The following is a 25,293-nucleotide window of genomic DNA, read 5'->3' as shown; positions in this document are numbered from 1 at the left end:
GCTTTCTTGATAATGTCCATGACAGTGGCACAGACGCAGATCAATACACCAGTGCTGCTTCACGGTCTGGCGGGGATGGAAGACCGAGGGTTCCGTTAGCCGAGGACTGGGCCGTGCTGCAGCCTGGTGTGATCAGAGAGGATCTCCTTTTCCCCGGATGAGGAAAATACTTGCATAAAGCTTGGGGGCGAGGAGGAGGCAACTGACACTCCAATAGAGACAAATCCAGTGATTCATTTCCACAGCCCCCGGGAGCTCACATGTGAGCTGTGTATTGGGAGTTTCTAGGAATTTCAAGGAGCATCATTCGTTTTGAAGGTAGCCCATTCAGTATTGAGGAAGGAGCATGAAATATTGCTGCTAGATGGCATTATAGAAATTGAACAAGCAAGGACTTCTGGAGGTTGTCCTAGGAAATAACCTGGAAAAAAAAAAAAACAAAAAATGCCATGCACATTGTTAAAATCCCAAATGAAAAGCCTCTTGGCTCAGAGTATCTGTGCTCTTAGTGTGTCTGTCTTTGTGCCTCAACACCCTGATTTCAGTGTTACCTGTAGCTTTCCTGTTTCTTTCCTTGGTTTCATACAGCCTTTATCACCCCATCGTTTCTGCCTGACATTCACAATGGTTGCTAATACAAAACTGTCAATACATTTAATTAACATCCTGCTTTTCTCTTCTCCCAGATAATTAAATGCTTAATAAAAACAGACCTAGCACCTTCCCACAGGTGTCTCCCACTCGATCACTACATTGTCTCTGGCTCCTCTTATCGCTGACCCAGTTTTCTTTTCAATTCCATCAGGAGCTTCCATCAGCTCAGATAGGTTTGGAGCCTCCTTTATGTCTGATGCTGTGCGTATCGCCCAAGGGCTCATGATGTCTAGGGTGCTATTGGCAAACGACACAAAGGGTTTTAGGTGCCTAACAAGGCAAATGGACTCTTAGAGGCAAAAATTAGATCCTGCCAGCCTTAAAGCCGGGAGCTTTTGGCAGTGCTTTTCCACAGGGCTCATTGCAGATGATGACCAAAGCTGAGGTGGGTCAGGTTAGAGGGACAATCCTTACTCCAGCCCTGTGACGCTGAGCCTTGTTGCGTGTGTGAGACCCTGCGAAGTGTGGGCTGCTGTTTTGGGGGTGGCAATTACCCGTCTTTCCAGCACCCCCAGGGATGGCAAAGGCTGTTCCATGTTTTCTGAAGCAGAGCATATTGAGTCTTGCTTTATGTCACTTTGATGAACACCTCTCCATAAGCACCAGGATAAACTAATACCAGATTATCACATCAAATCGCCATTGCTCACTAACCCTACTCAGCGTGGTGTTGCGGAATTAATTACCAGTATTCATGATGTTCGTTACTGCAATCCCTAAACACCCCGCATGGCACATCATCTAGATCCAGTGATATTTATCGTTGCATTTTCCAAGTGGTCCCTCTCGTGCTTTTTATCACTAGTTGTGTTTACCAGGGTTCATTATGCTCTAGCTGTTTGGATCTCTGTAGTTTTTGATACTTTATTCAAAGCCATTTAGACATTTAGAGTGATTGCTTTTATTTTTCTTTTCCACTCTAATGGGCTGATTTCTTCTGCTGGCGTACAAGTGGGGAAAAAAACCCCTCTTCTCTAGACCTTTTGGTCATTAGTAAACAGTTGTCCTAATTCTTACTGCTCTCTCTTCCCTTTAAGTTTGAAGTTGTCATATATACATCTTGTTTGCTTCCTTCTCTTTTGTCTAAATTAATTCTTATCCTCAAACCTGAAGTAGCCACATGGTAAACGAGGCATAACTACAGTTAAATGCCTGCAGTGCTTCAGCATGAGCGTTATCTGCATCTTAAGCTGTTGTACTGGCATTGCTGGTACATGACTTATGTGCCTGCTGTGACTTTGACTGCACTGCAAGCTGAAGATGTGGGTGTTTTTAGCTATATCTGTTTTTAAACTGACAGCTAAATTGGCAAAATAAATGTCATGTTATCTTACAAGGCTGGAACAAACCCTTGTAAACTTTCTATTGATGTCACTGTGCCAAAATAAGAACTATCTTGTAAGTCGTACCAGCTGTATGCTGGACAGAAGCTGTTTTGAGCAGCAAAGAGACAGCAGAGAAGGTCCTTGCTAGGATAAGTAGAAGAGGTTTGCCCTTGTATGATCTCTTTGGCATTAAATGGCAAAAAATTCTTTCACCAGTGGTCCTGACTGGTGTTTTATATGTGACAAGCCAAAAGAAGTGAGCAAGGAAAAAAAAAAATCCGAGGAAAACCCAAGGCCCTGGAGTGCTGAGGAGTGCCATCTTCAACAGCCAGCTCGCAAGGCTTCCCGTTCAGTGATAAAAACTTATCTTCTGAACGGGAGGAGAGGCTAAATGGGGAAGAGATTGTGCTGAAACAGTCTCTTCCAAGCATGCACACAGCAATTTGCTTTTGACTTAGGTGTACCTGAAGCAGTAAAAGTCTTGTGTGCGTTTTGTGGTGGCAGAGTTGTTTAGAAGTGATGTTGAGGGTGGTTTTAGGTGCTCACGATGCTTAAATGAATTTGCCAGGCTGAAGAGTGCGTGTGTTTGTGTACCCACGCATGGCTGATTCCTCATCTATTGCTGCAGTCCCCAAACGGGAGAAGTAGTGCACATCATTAGCACCCTGATAAGATATTGCAGAAAAATTAGTGTTTTTTTTCCTCATACACAAACCTTTCTTGACTTATTTTCTCCTTTTCTGTGTTTTGCAGATAAGTAAGCAGCAGCTCCAGACAATCAAAGATCGTTTCCAGGCCTTTCTCAACGGAGAAACCCAGATTGTGGCAGATGAAGCATTTATAAATGCTGTCCAAAGCTACTATGAGGTAAGGAGAGACAATACAATATTCATGTGAATCCCTGTTCTTGCCACTATTCACAAACGGGGTTGAATTCTGAACTAATGGATTGTCCTTTATCAAACAGCACAAATCAAACGCAAGTGCAAGGCTTCTGTCTGATGTCTGGTATATCACAAGGTTTGTGAGGTTCAGGGTTTGAACGTGCAACCATATGGCAACCATGGCAACCCCTACACCGTGGTGTATCCTATAGCTTGATTATGGGGAAGATCGCCCTTCCTTTAAGCCCTTCCTTAAATATCTTCCTGATATTTTAAACAGTGTACTCTAAAACAGGGAATATGGCACGATACAAAATACATGTCACGTGCTCCCTCTGAAAAATACCAAGAGAAAACTGGGCAGCACGTTCAGTTCTTGCTGAAGCTTTTGCATTGTGTCTAATGACTTTGGGATTTTCAGCAAGAGTCTTGTCTTTTCTCTTTGGTACGACAAGTGCTGTAAAGCAAAGGGAGAGGGAGGAGGATGTACATCTACAAAACTAGATGATACCAAAGAACATGAAGCATCATTCATAATTGTGCAAAAGAATAATTATGCATGTCTGTCTTTTTGCACCTCTTTGTATGCAGCCCTTAATGCTGCCTTTCATATCTTTTCTCAGAAGGAAAGCACTTCTGTTTTTGAAGGAAACAGTGCTTGTGATTTGTATGAGGAGTGTCGCTTATTTTTTTGTTAGCCTTTCTGCAAACCATTTCTCTTTCTCCCTAGAGCTATTCTGTCATAAAAGGTGAAGATTTTGAATTGCCTACATAAAATATTTCTCTGGAAGTGGAATCTAAGAGGGGACCAAAATCAGATACGAAAACTGAAGAGAATTTTAACTCTATAAAAAATGGCAGCAGCTGCTTCTGTGTAAGGAAAGCACAAATTATCCCTGGATTAACTCTATTAAACCGGCCTAGTAGTTACTGCTCCATCATCCTCTGTACAGGAAGGAAGCTGAGAGTAATTTACATCTCTTATCAGAAAAGAAATTGCCAAGGGATCATCAGTTTATCCACAGCTTCACCGAACAGATGCTCTCAGAGAAAGTTTTCAAGATGGCGTGAGCTGCATTTTAGGATCTAACAGCAACGTAATCTGTTCGGATAAGACTATTGGGCAGGAAAAGGACACTGCTTAAAAACCGGCAAAATATATCCCTGTTTCACTGGTGGGTCTGGCTGAAAGTGTGTCCTGACGAGCTCCAGAAGTCCTGTGCTGTGTAATTACCCCAAGTAATCAAGCGTACACGAGCAGTTGATCAGCTCTAGGTGTCTGCAAGCCCTATGTCTTCAGTTCAACTGGACACTCCACCTGCTCTGTCCTACTTAAAACAGGCCACAGAAAGTATAACGCATCTCTCTGTGTCCTTTAGCGCAGCTTTCTTTTTCTTCTTTTTGACTGTCGGTCTCCTTTAATTTACCACCGTGTACTTTCAGCTTCTGTGCAGTTGTAGCATGGCTGCATGTCTCTTCCTCGGCACCATCTGCAGTGGCACAAGGCAAAGCCTCGCCGCAGAAAGCCCCAGCCCCTGTCAGTGCCTGAGCAGCGTTCCCTGCTGACGGTGTTCTCCTTCCTCCCTTCTCTGCAGAGGGGTGCCCACCCTTGGTCGAGCCATGGTGCAATCGCAGCAGATCCTGCTTATCTCAGCTCCTGCAAATCTCAGAGTTTTATGCAATTGACTGTGCCTTGGATGGATGCTATCTAGAGATAGGCGTTTAGGTACTGACTTATAAAGCTGCATGGTGGCTTGGAAAATACTAAAACTTGGGTTTTTGCTCAGCTGAAACTGGTCATCTCTGTGCAGGACATGGCTGGTGTAAGGGGTCCACTTACTGACAGTGCAGAATAGGTTCATTACCTGGGGAGTGATTTCTATTTTGCTGGAGAAAGAAAGAGGTAAAGGTGACATGGTAGGTCAGGGACACGTTTGTTCTTGCCATGAACATGTTTGCATGGCCACATTCTGCTGTTAAGTCTGCTGTCACGGGGTAAGCGTATGATTGCCAGTCTTAGACTAGTTCACGGGCCGCTATCAAACTGAAAGATTGAGTGAGCTGAGCAGGCTCCACTGCAAAGCACCGCTGTGCCTGCAGGAACGCTGCAGATCCATGTGTGCAAAATGGGCCCAGCACGCTCCAACAGACACTCCAGGAGAGCCTGTCTCATGTCTTTTTACTTCCAATGACTAAAGCTTCATCTGTCAACCAGCACTTTACTCAGCAGTCCCTTCAGTGGGTATTATGGAAATGATTTGTTAGACCCATTTCCACTCTGCCGTGGGCAGATAGAGCCAGGACCACAGGTGACCTGGGGGGCTCGTCCACGGACGTGGCAGGAGATGCCTGACCCAGCTCACAGAGGCCAGTTCCCTTCTGCATGGTCCTCTGTATGCACCCACGCTAGGCTTTTGCTCCGGTAATTCTAGACTCCTGGCAATCCTACTAGGCAGTCTTACAGCCGGGCGATTCACCTGGTATTTTCTAAAGAAAGCAGCTCGCTCTGCAGGACAAAACACCTCTCATCTTTTTTTATCTTCCCATTTCACGGTCTTTTTCTGCTGCTTTGTGTCTGACTGGCGCTCCCCCCCGCGCCTGCCTCCTCTCTGCCAGCCGCAGCTCTCCTGTCTTCTGCTGGCTGCTGCTCCGTACCCGGGGAGGATAAATCGGGGCTGAGGGAGTTGGGTCCGTCTGCTCGCAGTGCCGTCACCCCTCTGACCGGGGGGGAGGACCACGAGTAACCGCAGCCGCTGGTGCTGGCAGGTATGGGATGTCACTAGCGCTGTCGCACAGGGTCAGGCCAAAGGCAGCTGGAGAGGATGATTAGAGAGGGGACGTGGGAGCTGAGGGCTGTTCACCATGACCTCCCACCGTTTCCAGTAGTCAGTGTGCTGGGGACTTTCTCAGCTGCGTCGGGAGCTTGGATTTTGATAGCTCTCGCCTATTAAAAGCACCTGCACACACCTGGGGTGTTATCACTCGTATTTAGGCACTGCAAGGAGATGAGGCGCGTGCTGGTATCGTTTCAGTGTGGACTGAAGAGGCTACTGGTGGCATCCTGCCTGTCTCGTCTGCAGGGAGCGCTCCCCAGCACGGTGATGTCGGAAGGAAACAGCCCAGCTCTTCCTCAGCAGTGTTTTTGGGCTGGTCCTGGAGCAAAACCCACTACCACTGCTGACAGATGCCTGTGCCATCAAGCATCTGGGAACATGGAGTGCCATGGTGCTGATTGGTATCAAAAAAAATCTACCATGTCCTTAGGTCATCCTCAAGCTCTTTAATTATTGAGAGCTGACAGATATACCCCTGTGCTGGCACAGCTTCTTCCCAGCCTGCTGCATTCATCCGTTCTCAGCATCGTTAATAAAACAGCAGTTCTTGCTGGGCATCGATTGTTCTCCTGTGTTCAGGGCTTGGGAGAGGAGAGCCAACACAATATCCCCCTGTCCCTCTCTCACCCTTCAGCTCTGCATCGTTCCCGTGGCATCTCCTGGTCTGCAGGAGTCTGTTACGTTTTGACCCTTCTGCTGCTCTTGCAGTGGGAAGAGCATCTTCATCAAACGCCTTCTCCCTCCCTTCTGCTGTCAGTGTCCTGCACCTTGCAGGCTGCTCTCTCTGCAAAGCCTTCCCAGGCACCCTCAGGTTGTGCTGAGCCATCCTGTGCTACTTCAGCAGAGCTGGAGCGGGAAGGGATTTGGCCTCATCCACCTGTGGCCATGTCACCTTTTAGCGATCTGAGTTGCCTCGGTGTTTACCCATCAGTTTGCAAAGATCAGGCCATTCGTCCTTGTCCTTTCCCAGGGTGTTTTAACGGTGCTCTTGCAGTGCTGGTTGCCCAGGGTGGAAAGACCAGGGTATGGGAGAAGTGGGGACACACGTGTTATTTAACTGAAGGTAACATTAAATTAATTAATACAATGCCATTCCTGTCATCTTGCGACAGCAGGGCAGTCTGCAGAGATCTCCTCCAGTGTAGTAGCTTAATGTAAGCCTGCTCCTTGCACAGGCCAGAGGTTTCCCAGGGGCCTGGCTACCAGGATAAATGCAAAGCAATGCTGTTGACTTGAGGAAGATGACTGGGCTCCCTCTAACAGGGCAGAACTTGGCTAGGTGAATGTTGTTGTGCAGTAACTTCCTTATTAAAACATTTGATAGAGCAAACTATAATCCTGTTTTCCCAAAGTGCATTTACGTATCTGGTGAGGTGCGACCACAACATCGCATGAAGTCCTAATTGCATCAAAATGTTCCATTTTAGCGGATGCAAAGCAGAAGCTTCACCTGATTTCATTATGCTTCCCAAAGTACAGCGGAAACCTCTGTCCATCTGGCAACATGTGGTTGTTGAGTGAGGAGCTGGAAAGTGTACTGGCAGCCAGTTAGTGGGCTTCCCAGCAGTGAAACCATGTTTTGTGGTACTTAAGGGGGATTTTTTTTTTTCTTTTTTTTTTAACTGACACCATCTGAAGTCACCCTTTTTTTGCAGGTATTCCTGAAAAGCGACCGCGTTGCTAGAATGGTGCAGAGCGGAGGGTGCTCAGCAAATGACTCCCGGGAGGTCTTCAAGAAGCACATTGAGAAGAGAGTGCGCAGCCTGCCAGAAATTGATGGCCTCAGCAAGGAAACGGTCCTGAGCTCTTGGATGGCTAAGTTTGATGCTATTTACCGTGGGGAAGAGGATCCCCGCAAGCAGCAGGCTAGGATGACAGCGAGCGCTGCCTCGGAGCTCATCCTCAGCAAGGAGCAGCTCTACGAGATGTTCCAGAACATTTTGGGGATCAAGAAATTTGAGCATCAGCTTCTGTACAATGCATGTCAGGTAAGGTCCTTCTCCCAGGCTGGGTGGGAATGGAAAGGGTTTTCTTGGGGAAGGGCTTGCCAATGGGAAATACTGCTATTATGAACTGGAAACTCTGGGTTTGACCAGACTGTTTTTGAGAGAACTTCCAACAAGGAAGGGGGGTTTGGTTCATGGCAGGACTTCTGCACTGCCAGTTTTGTTCCGGCTGTCCAAGTGGGCCTCCTTCTCTTGTTTGTGCTTGTTTTCTTGTGAAATCCCATAGGATTGCTGAGTTGGGAAAATTTTATTCCTGCAGCTCTGTGTCTGGATGACCAGGTCTTTGATGGTGCCTAAGTGGGCTGTTTTGCTGTGACTTGCTTGCCTTTCCTCTGTCACATCACCAATCTAAATGACAGAAGTACGTTCTGGCAGCCTGCAATAACCTTATTAGTACTTGAAGCTCAGATGCCCCTGGGGTAGATGTCTTATGCAAACTCACTTATTGAGGTTGTATGGGTTCTCCTGAAGTAGATGGAGCCCCTGTGACCCCTGCGTGCCTGTGGTGGAAGGAGAGAGTGTCCCAAACACCCTCAGGGTGGCTCTGCTTGCGCTATGAGTTCCCAGACAGATGAAAACTTTTCCCATTCCTGTCTTTTTCTCCCCCAGTAAGAGCCAGTTCCCCAGAGGCGCAGAGCTGGGACCCTGTAGTGCTGCTTGCATTTCCAGCAGCTCTTGCTGAGGGTTGTCAGTGGCTGTCCAGGCTGTTGGTGACCCAGATTACGGTCCCCTGCTATCGGATATAAATATCACAGGCAGGTTAAAGGATGTCAGAGTCACGGGGAGGGTAAGGTAATGCTGTGGAATGTTTTCGGAGGAGGAGCAGACCTCAATCTTTCCCCCGTCATTCAGGGCTTCAACTCCTTACTGAAACTAATACATTTGAGACCAATTCTGTCTGTCTTCTGTCTAGACATTTCCAATTCTTTTTAAGACATAGAAAATTATGTTTGATCTGTTTTTTCTCCTGTAAAGAGCTTAATTATCTTGCATTTGTTTTTCCTCATCTCAGACCTGAATGGCAGAGTAGGGAGAGGATAATAAATGTCCTTGAGTAAGGCATCTTCATAGCAAAAAAGCAACAGCAAGGACTGCATTGGTCCTCATAAATTATATTTACAAACCAGATTTTATGCCTCCATCTTCTGTTGGAGGACTTCTTTAAAATCAAAACCATAATGTCTTCAGGGATGTGTTGAGAGCAGAGTCAGTTCTGCAGTGGTTTTTTTTTAACTTAAACCAACTCAAATGCTGTGTCTTTCATCCTCCCTTGACCTGTGCTCAGCTAAGGAAGTAGGGTGGTTTTGCGTGAGCATGTGTGTGATCCTATTCTCTTGCTTTGTGGGTCCCGGTGATGCAGAAAACAGTATTTAATCATGGCTGCCCTGCTTTGTGGATGATCTCTGCTTACGAGAGCCTTTCTGGCTGACACCACGAACCCAGTGGCTGCTCCCTGCAGATTGCCCCGTTGCATTGAGCAACCTGTTTCCTGCAGTAGGTCCTGGTTTTACTCTGAAAGTGAAGGATTTAATTCTGGGTCTTTTCTAATACTCAGAGGCAGAAAACCTGTAATTTAAGTTTTTAGAGAAAGACGTCATTTCTGTTGAAAGCAAGTATTAGCACGGGAGTTACTCTGGTTTTAATACCTGGATAGTGAGGATTAGCTATGCAGAAGGGAAAGCCCTTTATACAAGGCACGGCTCAGAAAGCTGCCAGGCCAGCAGTTGTACAGCCTTTTGGTATTTTCCTGGGGTACAGTACAAGTGGTTATGGTGCCATGGTGCCAGCATGGTGGGGTGGGAGCCTACTCCGCGGGGAGCGGAGGTGGGAGCAGGTCGCTGCTGCTCCTTCTCCCGTTAGGCGCTGTAGGGAAGGCAGCAGTAAGCACCCAGGGAAACTGCAGGCTTTGCTGTGGGGACCCTTATTTCGGTGTTACCTGTGGTCATGTCATCTGGGCTATAGCAGAGGCATATCTGGAGCTTTCTGGCCACCAGCAGCCCTTAGGAGAACAGCAGCAGCTGCTCTGCACTTCCATCTTGCAGTGAAGCACCAAAATTGGTGTTGACCACTACTTCTTCCCACGGGGTCTCAGCCATTGCTTGCAGCCAGTCTGTTGTAGGGTATAAGTAAAACCTATCAACCTACACATGTTTTTGTTTGCTTAGCTTGTATGGGGAGTTCCTGGTAAAAGTCGAAGGTGCATGCCACTTGGCTAGTGTGTTTTCTGCAGCAGAGCTGCAGGGGAGAGCAGAAAATGATATGGAATGAGCAGTGATTCGGTAACCAGCCCCTTTTCCCCCCATGAAAGCTTCCTCCTGATCTCTCATGATGAAGCGTCGGCATCAGCCCTGAAACAGGAGATTTTTCCCTTTCCCACCTAAACTTTAGTAGCAACTTACTTCCTACTGCAAAAGCTCTTGGTGTTCACACAGGGCAGATTTCAAAGCCACAATGGCAGTTGGGTGCCCAATTGCTGCAGGCTGGAGATGCAAGTCAAGCCCTGGGCACTGCACTTCGTGGCTTGGAAACTCTCCCGTGCTGTAACCCCTTGGACTGCGCTGAGCCGCTCCGCATCGGAGTGGGAAGTCTGACACCAATTAGGGAGCCAGAGGCACGTGCCAACATTACAGCACTAAAGCCAGAGACATCTGGAGAGAGGAGAATTGCGTGTACAGCATTGCAGCAGCCTGGATGGGTGCTGGGTGGGAGAGGACCCGGGGCAGCTGGAGGGGAGGAACGGCTCCCTGCTTTGCATGTGGATGCGCGCTGCGGCCACGGCAGGGCTGGGACTGGCTTCTGCAGGACTTCCTTCCAGCCGCTTGCTCTCTCCCCTGCCCCACCACTTCACATTTTCATAAAATTTTATTTGCCGCATCTGTCTCTGTTTGACAAGCCGTCTTCTGTAAACAGCTCTGCTCTGCCAGCCTGTCCTGAAATCAGCAGTGAGCTCCCTTCCCGGCTGGGTTTGCAAACACCTCTCGGCCTGCGCCTGGAGCTGTACTTGCAGCACAGGGCACACCTGTTGAGCTTTGGGGCACTGGCCCCATAACCTCTAAAAATGGTCATTTATTTCCATTGTGCTGTTTTGGTTTGGTCCAGATGGTGTTTCGGTCAGCGTCAGCCTAAGCAGTGCTCATTTGCCTCCCTGTGAAGACACAGTGACTCTGTTGGTCTGACTCTTATGTCGTTGGAATTAATTGGAAGTACAACTTAAATTTTTTTCGTAACGATTTGATTGAAGCTTCTGTCACCTGTTTTGTAAGAACAAAATATTGTATATGTTCTGTTTGTAAATAAGCTTTAATTAAAACAAAACCACTGTCGTTTTCCTGGATGTGCTGAAATTACAATATTCCCAGAAACGTCGTGCAGGCTCAAGTTGTTCGTGATGGGTGATTAATACATTCGCTTTCCTCCCTTGGGCAACAGACAGGCAGCTCCTGCCGGAGCCCACCGTGGACCCTGGCTCGGCAGCCTGCCATGGTGCCAGCCGCAGGTTTTGCACTGAGACTGAGCAAACCTCCCAAACAACTCTGGGGGCAATCACAAGCTTCCCAGTGGTGGTTTGGCACTGTATAAACTACACTTATTTTTGACCTACACTTGTCTGCCGTGCATGGGAGGAATTGGGAAACGGAGCCTTTTCCCTGGCAGGCTGTCTGAATGCCATCACTCTTTCTGGAGCGGCAGTGTGGGGCTGTTAATGCAGTTTATCAGTCAGTCACCTGTCTTTAGAAAAGCAAAGCCTAGCAGCTTCTCCTGTTGCTCTTGTCTGCTGGGAGCAGAGGGGCTGGCTGGTCTGACATGCTCTCCCTTGCTTTGGTGTGCAGGGTGCAACTGCCCCAGGGGCTGTGTAAGGAGGCAAGGGGTAAGAAGGCTTTGCCTAGTTATTTTCCTCCTAAAGCATGAGCAGGAATGATGCTGAGAGCCCCTAACACTTGCTTGAACTTCTCCTGCAGTCTGGAAGGAAGGTGCTTTATGTGGCCTCCTGTTACATCATACTGACTGATTGCATGATGATTACATCACTAGGACAGCATTTCCATTGACTTCTGAAATAATATTTTGTTTGTGCAGAAGGAGGGTGATTTCTAAAGGGATTATATATATATTTTTTTTAATACAATATCCCCAGGTGGTACGAGATAAGTATATTCTAAATGTGATAGCGGTGATATAGCAGGATCTGGGATAGCAACAGAGCAAAAGGGATTGATGCAGTTGGAAAGGCTTTTAGGAAACAAAGATGGGAAGTGGTGTTGTAGCAGAATGGTTGTGGAGATAACGGTGGTGTTAAGCACAACCTCTGACTAAAGCATTTTAAATAATACACAGAGGCTTAAGTTTTTTGCATAACGCGCTATGTGGCTTGGTGTTTCTGCTCCACTGGAGTCAGCGTGGGAATTGAGTATCTCTGGTGCCAGCAGCGAGCTCCTCTGCTGTGCAAGAGGCATCGTGGAGGGAGAAGTGTGTTTCAGTCTTGGGTTTCTGGTCCAGAACCTGTTGGCAAGGCTTGAGTTTAGCTCTTCTGCTTTGTAATTAACTTGTGACTGTGGAAGGGTCATACAGGAGCTATTTTCTATAAGTGTTGGGCAATTGCAAACTTGGGTCTTTGCTGTAGTTGGCATTTCCTTGGGTATGAGCCTTGTGTTTCCCACTGACCTTCATGATGGCTGAATTGCAGCAGCATCTCTGAAAATCAGAATGTGGCTTTCTCCCCATTTTATTCTTCCCCAGCCGTAGGGCAGTGATTTACTTTTCTATCTCAGACTGTGTTTGAAAGTCATATTTAGCAACAGTGAGAAGAAAAAGAGCTAGTACAGTGCTGTTCGGTTAATCCAGCAGCAGTAGCTGATGTCCAGACCACATCTGCGATGAGCTGCACACTTCCATCCTCCTGCTTTGGAGGAAGCGTGGGACTCTGGGCTGTCCCTGCAGGACTGTCTGAATTCACAGGCTTCACAATCAGACTTTCTCTTCTTTCCTGGGCCTGAAGTGTCCCGTACACTCTGGTATTCTTGTTAAATGTGCAAAATACCTGTGTTAAGCTTCCAATTTCATCTAATTCCCTTAGATATTAGATTTGAAAACAAATAACTAAACAGATGCATGTCAAGCCTGCTGAGTAATACATGGTAATACATGGTCGTGGTTTTTCAGCATCTGTTCCTGTCCATCCAAGTAGAAGGTAAAACATCAGAGAAGCATGCATGTGTGAGTGGGCTACAACACAGACCAAGTCCCATCGCTGTCTGGTGGCTATTTTCACATAAAGGGCTGAAAGCCTCTAACCAGTGCAACTGGAATTGTTTCATAAGTTTTGGGGGCCTGTGATTTTAGCTAGGAAACACTTCAACCCAAATTTTGACGACCAGAGCTGGCTTAAAACTAGAATTCACTGTTTTGACATTTATTTTTGCAGCTGAATTAGGACACTGTGTCCAAAGGCTGACATTTCTCACAAAGCAGAAAGTTCCGCTGCCAAAAAAATTGGTTTCAGAAGTGTTAGCAGAAAAGATATTTAGGATTTCTGTCCTGAATCAAATGTTTGATTTTAGCTCAAGTCAGTATTAGAGGTGATTTGCTGAGGTGGTATCTCACCTTCTGCCCCTCTCTCATCTCTGCAGTTCAGGTGGTTTTCCCAAACTTCATTTCTTGACTCACTGCAGTGCATTGAGCCCATTGCAGAGATGCTGTGGTGGTACTTGGAAGATGCAGCCCAAGTTAGGGCAGAAACAAGTAGGGAGAGAAAACCCTGTGACGCACTGTAACAGCTCAGACAGTGAGATGAAGGTTAAGGTGACCTCAGAATAAATGTTTAGTTTGTGCGTATCCTCCCCAAACCAAGTATTTAATTTAGTTTGTTGTGATGAAAAATTCCCAGGCAGGCCTTGCAATGACAATTAAGCCCAGGTCGTTGCGCACAGCGTGGAGTTACCTGTCTGTGCACATCTCTGTGTTCTTTCAAGTCAGCGATACAGGGGTTTAGTATCAGATCACTCCCTTCTGTTCCCTATTCATCATTTTTAAAGAACATAAACCAATTCCTTTTTATTCTAGCTTCATCTTGAAGCTCAATGCCTATGAAATGGCCATCTGCAGTTCTGGGCATTTAAGCACTAATGCTGGCTATAACAACCCCTCCAAAAGGGCAGGAGGTTTGCTTCAGCCCCAGAGTCCCTGCAAACAGACCATCACGGGGAGGTGGTGGCGAGCCAGGGCTGCGGCGGGGCTGCCGGCGAGGACCAGCGAGCCTCCATGGGATCCTCTCTCCAGGGCTGGATACCTGGATGCTGTGGACAGCCAGCAGCTTCGGCCAGCACCGCTGTCCCCCTTGCAAATCCGCGGGGCATCAGCCAGACCCCTTGGCTTTTTTTCCCCCCTCTTTCACTCCTTCAAAACACCTTTCGGTTGCTCCGCGTATTTCTACACTGTGAGCGTTATCCCCCCCCACCTTAAAACAAAGCCACCACCAATAAAAATAGGTTAAGGTGGTTTTGAGATGATCAAAAGCCTCAAAATCCATAAAGCATCATACTCTGTTTTCAGTAATTCAGTATTTATTTCCATGGAAACGGAAATGGCAGCCTGGAGCCTTCTGCAGGGTTGTAATTACTCCTGTAGCAGCCAGTGGCAGCCGCAGCATGCCTGTCAGGGCTCGAGCATCTCCCAAAGACAGCAGTGATTTAGTGCCCGATGGGAAATTGAAAAAGAAAAAAGCGTTGGGAAGTGAATGAAATTTTCTCCTTCATAATAACACGACATAGATACATGTGGTCCTTTGGGGAGGAGGGGGAATTGCCCTTCTTCGTCGGCTCAGGGTGTGATACTTTGAAGAGTGACGTTGGCGTGGGAGGGCAGAGAAACTGAGAGGGGACAGTGCAATGTCAGGGATGGGCAAGTGCGATGTCTGCCTCCGTTGGACCCTCGGCTGCCAGCCACCCCGTTTGGGAGAGGTTTGCTGATGAAGGTCACCCAGGAGGTACAGAGCGGTCCCTTGATTGTCCCTGTTGGTCCCATGTGGTACAGAAACAGTGACCCTACATGTGATGCATCATTTAGTGTCTTTATAATTAGGAGCAGCAGAGGCGGTTGAGATGGGACATCTGTCTGCTCCAGCATCCGACACCCGGTCTCCTCCAGCATCCAACGGAGAGCTGTGGGGAAGAGCTAGGCCGGCTGGAAGAGGTCATGGTGGTGAGCAGGGCAGCCCTGCCAGCCCAGCAATGTGCCACAGTGCTGTTGCCTTTTGGGGAGGAAAATGCAGTGATTGCTCTCTGCCAGGGTGGGACCTGCTCCCCCAAGCTGTCGTCACCGAGCGTCTGATTTGCAGAGACATGTACGGACCTACATGTGCATCCATTAGCTGTAGGATCAGCTTATGTTCTGTGCTGTTATGGACTTAGAGAACAATCTTGGCCCCCGTAATTAAATTTAAAGCAAATTAGCTCTTCTATTAAACAAAATAAATCTGATGTAGCCTAATGCTGTATTCTCTAGCTATGGCTGATCAATCGCTCCTGCAAAGAGCAGGCAAATGCTGCTGAGCAGATGGTCTTGGCTGAGGCATGGTCAATTAAACTAATTAAAGATGCTTTCATTTAATCAGAGGGTGTTTTAACCCTGTTAGCTGCCAGTTGGGGATGTATGTTTTCGTGCACTAGGAACTTCCAGTTCTGGCCCTACTATGGAGAGCTTCTGGTTCTACAGTCCCTTTACAGAAACCAGGCTAGAGTGTGCAACCGAAGAGCAGATGTTTAGCAGAGAAATTATAATGTCATGTAACAATAGTGAAGACTTGCAGAGGAAAAGTCAGTCGTTTTCTTCTAACACTAACCAGGGATGTTTATTAGACTGAAGAAGTCTTCTGCACTGAATCCTTCCCACGCTACCTCCTGCCAGCCTTCCCTCTGGGTTTAGGGGTGTGGATGCCTCTCCGCAGCCTAGCCAAATGTCCCTTGTTCCACCAAACCAAACGGTGGCTCATTATGGCGTATTATTCAAGGGACAGAAAATGGTTTCAGCATCCAGACAGGTTCTGGAGCAGAGGAACAGCCTCTTGTTTCTGCTCTCAGCTGCCATGCGAAACGTTTTGGCTGCTGAAAGCCCCTCCGCCACAGTGTTCTGGAGATGGATTTACTTCATTATTTGCTGCAGAAGCCCATGGGGACTCCTCCGAACCAAAGCCCCCTTTTAGTTAGCTTAATAGAGCACTCAGTCGTTATTTGTCACAACTGGGCACCCTCGCTGTTTCCTGACCCCCCCTTCCAATCTGCTGCGCTGCTCCCCTGCCCTCACTGTAAGGGGTGACACCACTTGCCGGCGAGGCAAGTGTGACCAAGAGAGCTCGTTAGCCTAATGGAAAAGCATGCAAAAATATCTCAAGAAGCAGCAGGAGAGAGGACTGACGCATCCAGAGCATTAGTGACCCCTTGCTGGGCAGCACTGAGGGGCTGCAGAATGCCAGGACCAGTGGTCCTCTGCATTCCCAGCAGCTCGTACAAATTAAATTAGAAACAGTTGTGCTTTATCCAGAGGCCACATGGGCAACTTCACGCATCAGGCCAGATCTATCCTGCTTACAGCAGTATTGATCCCTGCAGGTACATTAGGGCTAAAGTCAGGATGATTTTCAAGATGTTCATCCTTTGTGAAATGGTTTTTAGTCATCTCTTTAGCTAGGGATTTTTGTGGTGCCGTATCAGCTGAACGCTCTTCGTTGTCTGTGTGGACTGATTAATTTCCGCAGTTTAAGGTTTAAATTGCCATCAAGATATCTCTTCAGTTTTATTTTTGTTTCAATTGGCCCATGAATACTTTTCATTATCTGCATTCATGCTGCAAAGGAATGCATAAAAAATAACCATGGTTACCTTATAAAATTTCAATGACTTGACATTTTCAATCCACCTTAACCCCTCTATTTAGGGACTGCTAATTCTCTGCTTTCACTGAAAATCTAGGTGTTGGCATGACTTTCCTGCTGCTTAGCCAGATTTTTTTTTTTTTTTTCCCCCATCAGATCAGGAGCCTCATTTCCAATGTATGTTTATTAATATAATGCCATTTCCCTACCACCACCTTGCATTTTGGAAACAATAAGTTGAGTGGTGAATTCCTGGCTCTAGGTGGGAGCAACTGGGGAAAAGTATGAAGGATTGAAGTAGCTGATGATGTGCTGATCTGTTGATGCTGCCATTTGCAGACTAGCAGAGGTCTCTGGGAAAGGAAACACTTCGGCCCTGAGATTATTAACTGGGAGACCTGTTCTGGTGTCTGCTGCCTCTGCAAGTACCTGGCTGCTTCCAGCTCTGAGCTTTATTATAGGAATAGATCAGAGCAGAAGGGAGGGTCAGGAAGATGGACCATTCCTGGCACAGCTGTGCAGAGGGAGATGCTGAAGCGGTGGGGAAGGTTTTGCAGAAGCTAGAGAAATAGGAAGAGTTCTTGAGCATCATAAAATGTGACAACATTCAGGAATTATAGCTTGAAACCATTTCAGTGGAGAGGAGATTTGGCATGGCACAAAATATAAACCCCAGAGGTGTTACCTTTGCGTTGGCAGAGAGGAGACTACTGACAGAAATGGGGGAGCAAGTGGAGAAGAAGTTGCTGAATTCAGGGAAACCCCCTTGCACTGAAAAACCCAACGATCTCGTGGGGCGCATTGCCACTGCGCAGGGGGGCATAGCCTCAAAACACCTGGTGGGTCTGCCCAAGGAGAAGCCAAGCCAAACGTTGTCCATCACGGGGGGAGGCAGTAGCCAAAGGTGATACATAAAATCAGGTGTTTATTGCTGATGCCCCAAAAAAAGAACCTAAAACGTAACTGAGATGGGTTGGAGTGCGAATTCTGAGTTGGGCTTCCACGTGGTCTGGTTCCCAGAGGTGGGATTCGACTCTCAAAATGCCATGTTTGTTTTGAGCGATCTCTCTTGCTTCCCTAACTTTGAATTCAGTGCAAGCCACTGTCCGTAAAAACCAGTTCCTCAGCATGTCCTGTGTTTTATTAGGAAAGGAAAATATCACTCCTCCTCTTTGTCTTTACCTCACCCAGAGATGGTGAGCAGAAGACGTGACAACGAAATGACCCCACTGGCCCCCTTTGGAGACAGTAATCTTGTTTTTTCCTTGAGCAGCATTTGTTCCATGCAGTACATGTTCCTGTCAATCAGCCCAGGAGGCCCTGGGAGACAGAAGGGGTGTTATCCAGACCTCTCTCTCTTTAAGCAAGGAACTGCTAGCTGCAAAAGAACCCATATGTGATGCTTATCTTAAGGAAGGCTGGAATACTTAATAAGACATAACTGGTGCATGACCCTGCACTATGTTAATGCCTCTCTTTCTCTTCCTTTTAACTGGAAATACAATGCAGCTGCTAGAATTTAATTTTGCATGTAGGTCTTTAATTTGAATTCCACGTGAAAACCTCAATGCTTTGCAGCACTTCAACTCTCACTCCTGTATTTTATCACTGAAATCTTATTGCTTTCCTGGGGAACTTTCAATGCCTATCTCATGAACAAAATGGAAAGATACTGTCGTAGTTGCACACAGCAGGGGTTATACATGGTCATGCTGGATGCTTGTGCCAGAGCTCCAGGGTCTTCATGTCAACCAGCAATGTCTTGTTGGAGAATCTGGACTGGTTTTCACTGAGCTGTACTAGCCTGACATTACACACTACTCTTTCAGTTTTCTTTTTATCGTCTTAAATAGAGAGATCATTCTTGTGACATACATCATCCACTAAGTGAATATTTTGAAAGTTCTGTATTAATATTTTACTGAGTTTTCTCTAATCTTTATTTCTGAAAGAGGTGGTTTCTCCAAGGCTGCTTCTACCCCTTTGCAATCGATATCATGTTCAGTATTTCAGAAAAGAGATCTATATAAAAAATAGATGTGTTATTCACCAGTCCTTTCCTCTACTTCCTACATTTCATTCTTCAGACTACCAGTGTTTCCGTGTCACTTGACAAATGCTTCATGCCACAGCTTGGGATGTGATAGACAGTGTCATTTTAATTCAGAAAAAACTTTGGGAGTCAGAGGGATCAGGCCATAGAAAGTACTGCATGAATATAAAATACAGCTGGGTTAATCTTCCAGTTTGCGTCTAAAAAAGTACCAAAATAAAAAGAGAATAGGTATATTTCTTAAGAGAAATGAGGTGCCAAGAATTTTCTTCAAAAGGATATCAAAGTAGGCACGTATTTGTTCCCACTGAGCTGACTTAAATTGGGAAATGATCAACAAACTAGATTTCATGCATTTCAAAGGCTCAGTCTCAATATTCCAAACTACAGGGAATGCAACTTATATAAGCTGTTCCTTACCTCTATTTCAGTGTTGAGTTTTCATATTCAATATACTATGGTTTTTCTGGAACATCTGATTCTATTCATGTTTTGTGAGAAATTAGAGTGCAAGTTCAATGGGGAATTAGATGCAAGACAGCTTCAAATATAGCCTCTTGTGTATTTAAAAGGCAGCTGTAGTAGCTTAAAGTCATACAGAAGCCGTGCTGGCCTCCATTGCGCAGACTTTGTTGTATAGTGCAGGGTGGCTGTGATATTTCCTAGCAGGAGTGATCTATGCGTTTTTCATGTGTTGTAGCCTTTGGTCCAGTTCTTTTGCCTCTGAAATAGAGGACAGTAAGAAAATAGGGAGGTGATGGCACAACATTCTTTGTCGTTTGGTGTGAAGTCTTTGTAGAAACGTCATTGCAACAAAAGAGGGGAAATTATTGCGTCCCCCCATTTAACAAAGAGTAGGATGGTGTGACAGCCATTCCTTCCAAAGAGTATTTTCAGATTAAAGGCAATATTGCGCTGAAGTTCATGTAATATGGGAAGACCTAGAAGGCAAAGGAGAGAGGTATAAGTCTCTCTGCAGGTTGTGCAGCCAGCTCGAAGTCAGGCTTCAGGGGCACATGGGTTTTGCTGTAGATGCTGTAAAGTTGGGGACTGTTGTTATTAAACATTGACAGCTATGGCAGGGAAGTGAGCAGAGTTTCCCAGCACGGCTGTATGTGAGCCCCGAGTGCTGGTGGCCCAGGAGAGCGCAGTGGGGGCTGGAGGTTGGAGTCTGAACCTTGTGGTGTCCCCGTGTCACTGGGCTCCCAGTCACAACCAGGTTCCTGCACCCTGTGGGCTCCCGGGCACGGGGGGAGCCGAGCTGCGTGCTCGTGTGTTCATGCTTGAGCCTTAAGCCTTCCTTAGAGCGGGCGGAGGAGGGGCCGGCCAAAATTATAGGCTTTTCCCGCAACGAAGGAGAACAAAGTGCAGATGCATAGTTTTGCTGTCCTCTTCTGAGCGTCTGTCGTGGTTTAACCCCAGCCAGCAACTAAGCACCACGCAGCTGTTCGCTCACTGCCCCTGCACCTAGTGGGATGGGGGAGAGAATCGAGGAAAAAAAAAAGAGGTAAAACTCATGGGTTGAGATAAAGACAGTTTAATAGAACAGAAAGGAAGACAATAATAATGATAACAACAATAATAAAATGACAAAAATAATAATAATAAAATAAATGAAATATACAAAACAAGTGATGCACAATGCAATTGCTTGGCACTCGCCAACCGATGCCCAGTTAGTTCCCAAGCAGCAATTGCCCCCCAGGCCAACACCCCCCAGTTTATATACTGGGCATGACGTCACGCGGTATGGAATACCCCTTTGGCCAGTTTGGGTCAGCTGTCCTGGCTGTGTCCCCTCCCAACTTCTTGTGCCCCTCCAGCCTTCTTGCTGGCTGGGCATGAGAAGCTGAAAAATCCTTGACTTAGTCTAAACACTACTTAGGAACAACTGAAAACATCAGTGTGTTATCCACATTCTTCTCATACTAAATCCAGAACATAACACTGTACCAGCTACTAGAAAGAAAACTAACTCTATCCCAGCCAAAACCAGGACAGCATGCTGCCAGGGGAGTGAGGTTTGCAATGACAAAAGGTGGTGGGGAGGAAACAAGCACAGTGACAGACAGTGACCCACAGAGAAGCGCAAACAGACTTTGCCCAACGCCCTGCTGAGTTTTGGTTAACTGTACCTACTCGTTCTCGTGGGTGCTGGGTCATGCCCCACGTTCTCATTTCTGCATCTTGACCAACTACCACCTGTGTTTACAGCTATACTGGCAACAGCAGCAAGATTGCAGGTCTCCAGTTGTCATTAGTCCACAGGCAGGGAAATTGGGCAAGATCTATACTGAGGTTGTTTTGCTCCAGATACCAACATAAAAAGGTAAAACATAGGACACAGAAAGCAAAATACCAGGTCACCAACAAAGCTAGGAGATCTTGGCGGGTAACACAGATTGCAGGAGGATGCTGGAGGGAGGCATCAAGTGTAAGGCTTTACTCCTTGGTTGTTCCTTAGCAGAAGGAGCATCAGTGAAGAGGTTCCTCATTCCCAGGTTGAGGACCATGAGCTGTTGGCTTTTGTGGAGGGTTTTGCTAAACATAACTAGCTGCTTTTGTGACCTAGCTAAGTCCAGAGATGACAGTGAGAAAGTCTTTTGGATGGTTTAAATAACAAAATTCTAATAGTAGAATAATTAAATGGTCTCTTATTTGTTCTCAACACCAGTCATTTATCCTGCTGATAGTTCTGCCAGTTTGCTGGTGAGCTCATGTTGTCCAACATTGGTGAAATGAGCCGCAGGCATGTGTTTGGCTGCCATTACCAGGAGTCTTGTGCGCCTGCATGCAGAGCTGAGACCAGGACTGATAAAATAGCTGCAAAACAGAGATGTGGTTTCATGGAGAAACTATTGACACAATAATTTTATTAAATCAGGTGATGCCTGTGACATTTGATAAGCATGTCATTTGCCAAACACAGCACTTCATTTTTTGTTTTAAAATCCCATTAAAACCCAGTGCTCTTTATTTCTGATGCAGGCTGTTGTATAAGCAACAGTTTCTCATTGCTGTACCCACCATCTCCTTGTGGCTTGAAGTCTCATTCCCTACCTTCCCTCCCATGCATATCCAAATTCTGAAAAATGTAAAATATCGAGCAGCCATTTTCAGTCACCTTCTAACTCAGTTCTTCATTCACCTTTCTGCTTGTGGATTTTCTCTTTACTTGGCCTTTTTCTCCCTAGCAGGGGATTTTGGCTGGGAACAGTTGTGCTCAGATGGTTAAGTAGCAATTGAGTGTAAATTAGCTGAAGGGGCTGTGGCTGCCACTGTCAAAATGATTCCAAAATAACTTTGTGGAGGAGAGTGACTGTCGGGTCAGACGAGAGCGGCACGGTTTGGATATGCTTGGGGGGAACAGAGTTAGAGAGGATAGTACAGGCTAGATTAACAGAAGAGCAATGCACTCTAAATACTGGCTTATATGCTATCAAAGGTCCATAATAAAAATTACAGCGACCACTTGTGAGTATGCAGCAGCAGTATTTGGGAAGGGGTCTGTTTCAAACTCTGCGTTTCCCATAAACATCTGCAGTATTTGCGATGAGGACCGCCTGGTTTCTTCCAGGTTGGTACAACAGCTTTCCTCTGGGAAGTCCTCGCTGACAGTGGGGTCCTTAGCAAAGCAAGAGGAGAAAACTGGCCACCAGTTTTGCTAATGGTTTGGCTAATTAATGTGCTGTTGTTCTCTCCGGGTGGCACCAGCTGCAGCCCTGCTGCTCCCCCAGCACCACCTGGGCGGTGGCAGGAGGTGACTCTGCTCCTTTCCCCTGCATTTCTTTTGCCAGCCGTGTAACTCCTGATCTTCTTTATTACCACTTAACGTAGGCAATTGTTCAGGGTCATTGCTTGGTCAATCTGTTCCGCCTTTGTGTATGGCCATTGCAAAACAGCTGAGGATGTCTGGCAGCCGGTAGAAGTTTTATTTCTGCAGATGAAAATAGCCAAAGATACGTTCAAGGAGATAATTGGGATCATTAAACTTTCCTATCATAATGCCAGTTGCAGTTTTATCCATTGTATGGCTAAAAACACAAGCAGCGTCAATGAACCAAAAAAAAAAAATCTCTCTATCACAAATATACCAGCAAAAACACTGGCGTTGTAACGTCAGAGTATAGGCCCGATCTGAGCATCGTCATTAGTGATCTTGGAAAGACCTGGTCTGCTTCAAAATAAGGGTGATTTTCTGGATGATGACCATCAAAATACATTTTGTTTAGGCCAAGGCAGCGATTATCACTGTCACGTGAAGCACCATGTGAACCACTACGAGTCACTAACTCACCCTGATATCTGGGAGAGCTGGTGTCTCAATGCCTTAAATTTTGTCTCGTCTGCAGTCAGGATAGCAATAGATGCGCGAGATGATTTAGGGAAGGGCAGCGCAGGATGCAAGGGCAGGAGAGCAAGCACATCTGTCTCCCTAAGGCTTCATGCCATACCAGCATGCCACAGCAGAAGGGAATCTCTCTCCACTGTTGCATGAAATTACTGGATGCCCGATATCAATCAAAAGTAAATCGCTCCTGTTCAAAGACGGAGAGTTCATAAGAATCATTAATAACAAAACTCCTTCTGCACGGTGGCTGCTGAGGAGAGGTGTGTCAGACTGCTAGCGAGGGGTGCTGGTGAGCAGAGGAAGAGAAAATGGCTCAAAGTCCTGCGGGAAAAGGAGTAAATGCCCACTGACAGCATTAAATCACATGAAACTGGAAATCAACAGGGACAAACTAGGTTGGACATGAATTGGCCTATGCCAACATGATCCCCGCAGAAGGGAAGAGCAGTGCTGGTACAGCAGCTAACAGCAAATAACAGCAAGGGATGGGCTCAGAAAAATCCACCAAGTAAAACAGTTCAGCATGAAAGGGGAGCATTGCCTTTCAAAAATGACATTAGCTGCCTGCTGTAAAGCTGTCTTCAGGCTGTAATGATTCCTGCCTTAAGACGGAGCAAAACCCATCCCTCTGGTCTGAAGGTAGTGATCTGTGTGGAGAACTTTTCCAACTGCCCTGGGATGTCTTGGTGGGAAACCCTCCTGGGCAGGACGTGTGGACGCAGTTGAACTGGAGATGGGGCCAGTCCTGCTTTGCTACAGCGGTTTGCCTACTCTGTTTTCCAGCATCTAAAACAACTGTGCTACCCCTGCTTTTCTCAGGATGCAAGCCTGTAACCTCCAAGATAACTTCTAGCAAACTTTAGAGGAAGATCAGCTCCTTTTTTTTATCCTCCCCCCCCCCCCCCCCCCCCCCCCCCCCCCCGCCTTTTATTTTTTCTTCCTTTTTCTGCTTCAAAAGAGACTCTGGAGAGAACTTACGGGGAAAGCAAGCAAGGAGGAAGTACGAGCTGTCATAAATGATGTTGAAGCAAGAGTCAGACTTGCAGTAAGGTAACAAGGTGCCGGGAAGGTGGTGACTGAGTTGTGAAGGGTTTTCAAAGTACTTGTGTATGATTGATGCCTTGGGGGCCTCAGCTGAGGGATCTCAGGGCATTGGTGTAAGCAAGGAGTACAGGGTACAGCCACAGCCTCAGTGGGCGTGCTGAGGTCTCCAGCCAAGCCTTCAGCACGGGTGAAGGTTTGGCTCTTGCAGGAGAGCATGAAAGAAGAGCCGGGCTTTGAACTCTGTGTGCCTGGAGCCGTGAGGAGGGCAGGGCCAAAGACGAAATGAAGACTGAAGGACTGAACAAGGCAGTGGAAGAGCATGTATCTCCAAAGAGAGCGGGAAGGGGAAGAGTGCTGACGAAGGGATGGGGACGAGGAGGGTGTTTTGGGATCTGGTGAATGTAAGTTAGGGACTAACCACCCTTGTGGGGTGCTGAACAGACTGGAGAGGATTTGGCTTTCAGAGCAGCCTCTGAAAAGACTGTGAGGACAATTGCACGTGAATGAGTCTGAGCTCGGGGGCAATGCTGTAGCTACAGTGGCTACCCAGGTCTTGGCTAGATAAGCAGAGGAACCTCAGGAAACACTGGGGGATACCATTATCCTTCTATAGGGCAGCAGAAAGACCTCTACTATATCCATATCTGGGATCTGCGCTATAAAAATGCGTTGGAAAGGTCTTGGGAGTCACGTGAAAGGATAAGGAAGGACTAACAGTTTGGCTTACCTGGGAAACGGTCCAAAGTAATTTGATCTGTTTGCAAATGTATCAGAGCAATCTTTAACTGTGCATGTACAAGTGCAGTAAAACTGGGATCAAAGCAGATGCTGTCGGCTGCACTTCTGATAGTCAGGGCAGAAGAACTGGGCAAAGGTTGTGACAGCCTTTCTCTCTCCTGAAGGATACACTGGATATTCTTCTGTCAAATAAGTTTGAGCTTAAATGGAGGGTACAGCCTTAACATAGCAACTATAGGCTGAATTTTACTAGGGGTGTACAGGAGATTGCGCGGGAAGGGGCTAGTAGTTCATCTGGGGCTGGGAGTCCATCAGCCTCACATGGCTGGGCGGGTTTTGGACACCACGAAAATATCAGTGTTACGGCTGAACATAGAATCAAAATAGTTCCATTATTTAATCGAACTTTGTCTAGGCTGGTTGTTTCATTTTAGTCTGCAGCAAAGTTGTGGTGGGCTCCGAAAAGGAGCCCAGCAGCCAGGCAGATTGGAGCTGTTCCCGGGTCACCTGCAGCCAAAAGCCTTTGCTATGGAAATAC

General features: G+C 46.7%; 1 protein-coding gene across 26 annotated transcripts in view; it reads left to right on the top strand.

Annotated features, from left to right (window-relative positions):
- The window catches only part of CADPS (calcium dependent secretion activator), a 222,736-nt gene that overhangs the window by 41,096 nt on the left and 156,347 nt on the right, over positions 1 to 25,293 (top strand). For all 26 annotated transcript variants that reach the window (XM_029996009.2, XM_029996006.2, XM_029996004.2 and 23 more), the window contains exons 2-3: positions 2,733 to 2,846; positions 7,353 to 7,685. In XM_029996009.2, coding sequence (XP_029851869.1) covers positions 2,733 to 2,846; positions 7,353 to 7,685 — 447 coding nt within the window. The remainder of the gene's footprint in view (positions 1 to 2,732; positions 2,847 to 7,352; positions 7,686 to 25,293) is intronic.

Source organism: Aquila chrysaetos, chromosome 20, assembly GCF_900496995.4.
Source record: "Aquila chrysaetos chrysaetos chromosome 20, bAquChr1.4, whole genome shotgun sequence".
NCBI classification, from domain to species: Eukaryota; Metazoa; Chordata; class Aves; order Accipitriformes; family Accipitridae; genus Aquila; species Aquila chrysaetos.
The sequence above is the reverse complement of the archived record's forward strand: the minus strand, read 5'-3'. Positions and strand labels throughout refer to the sequence as shown.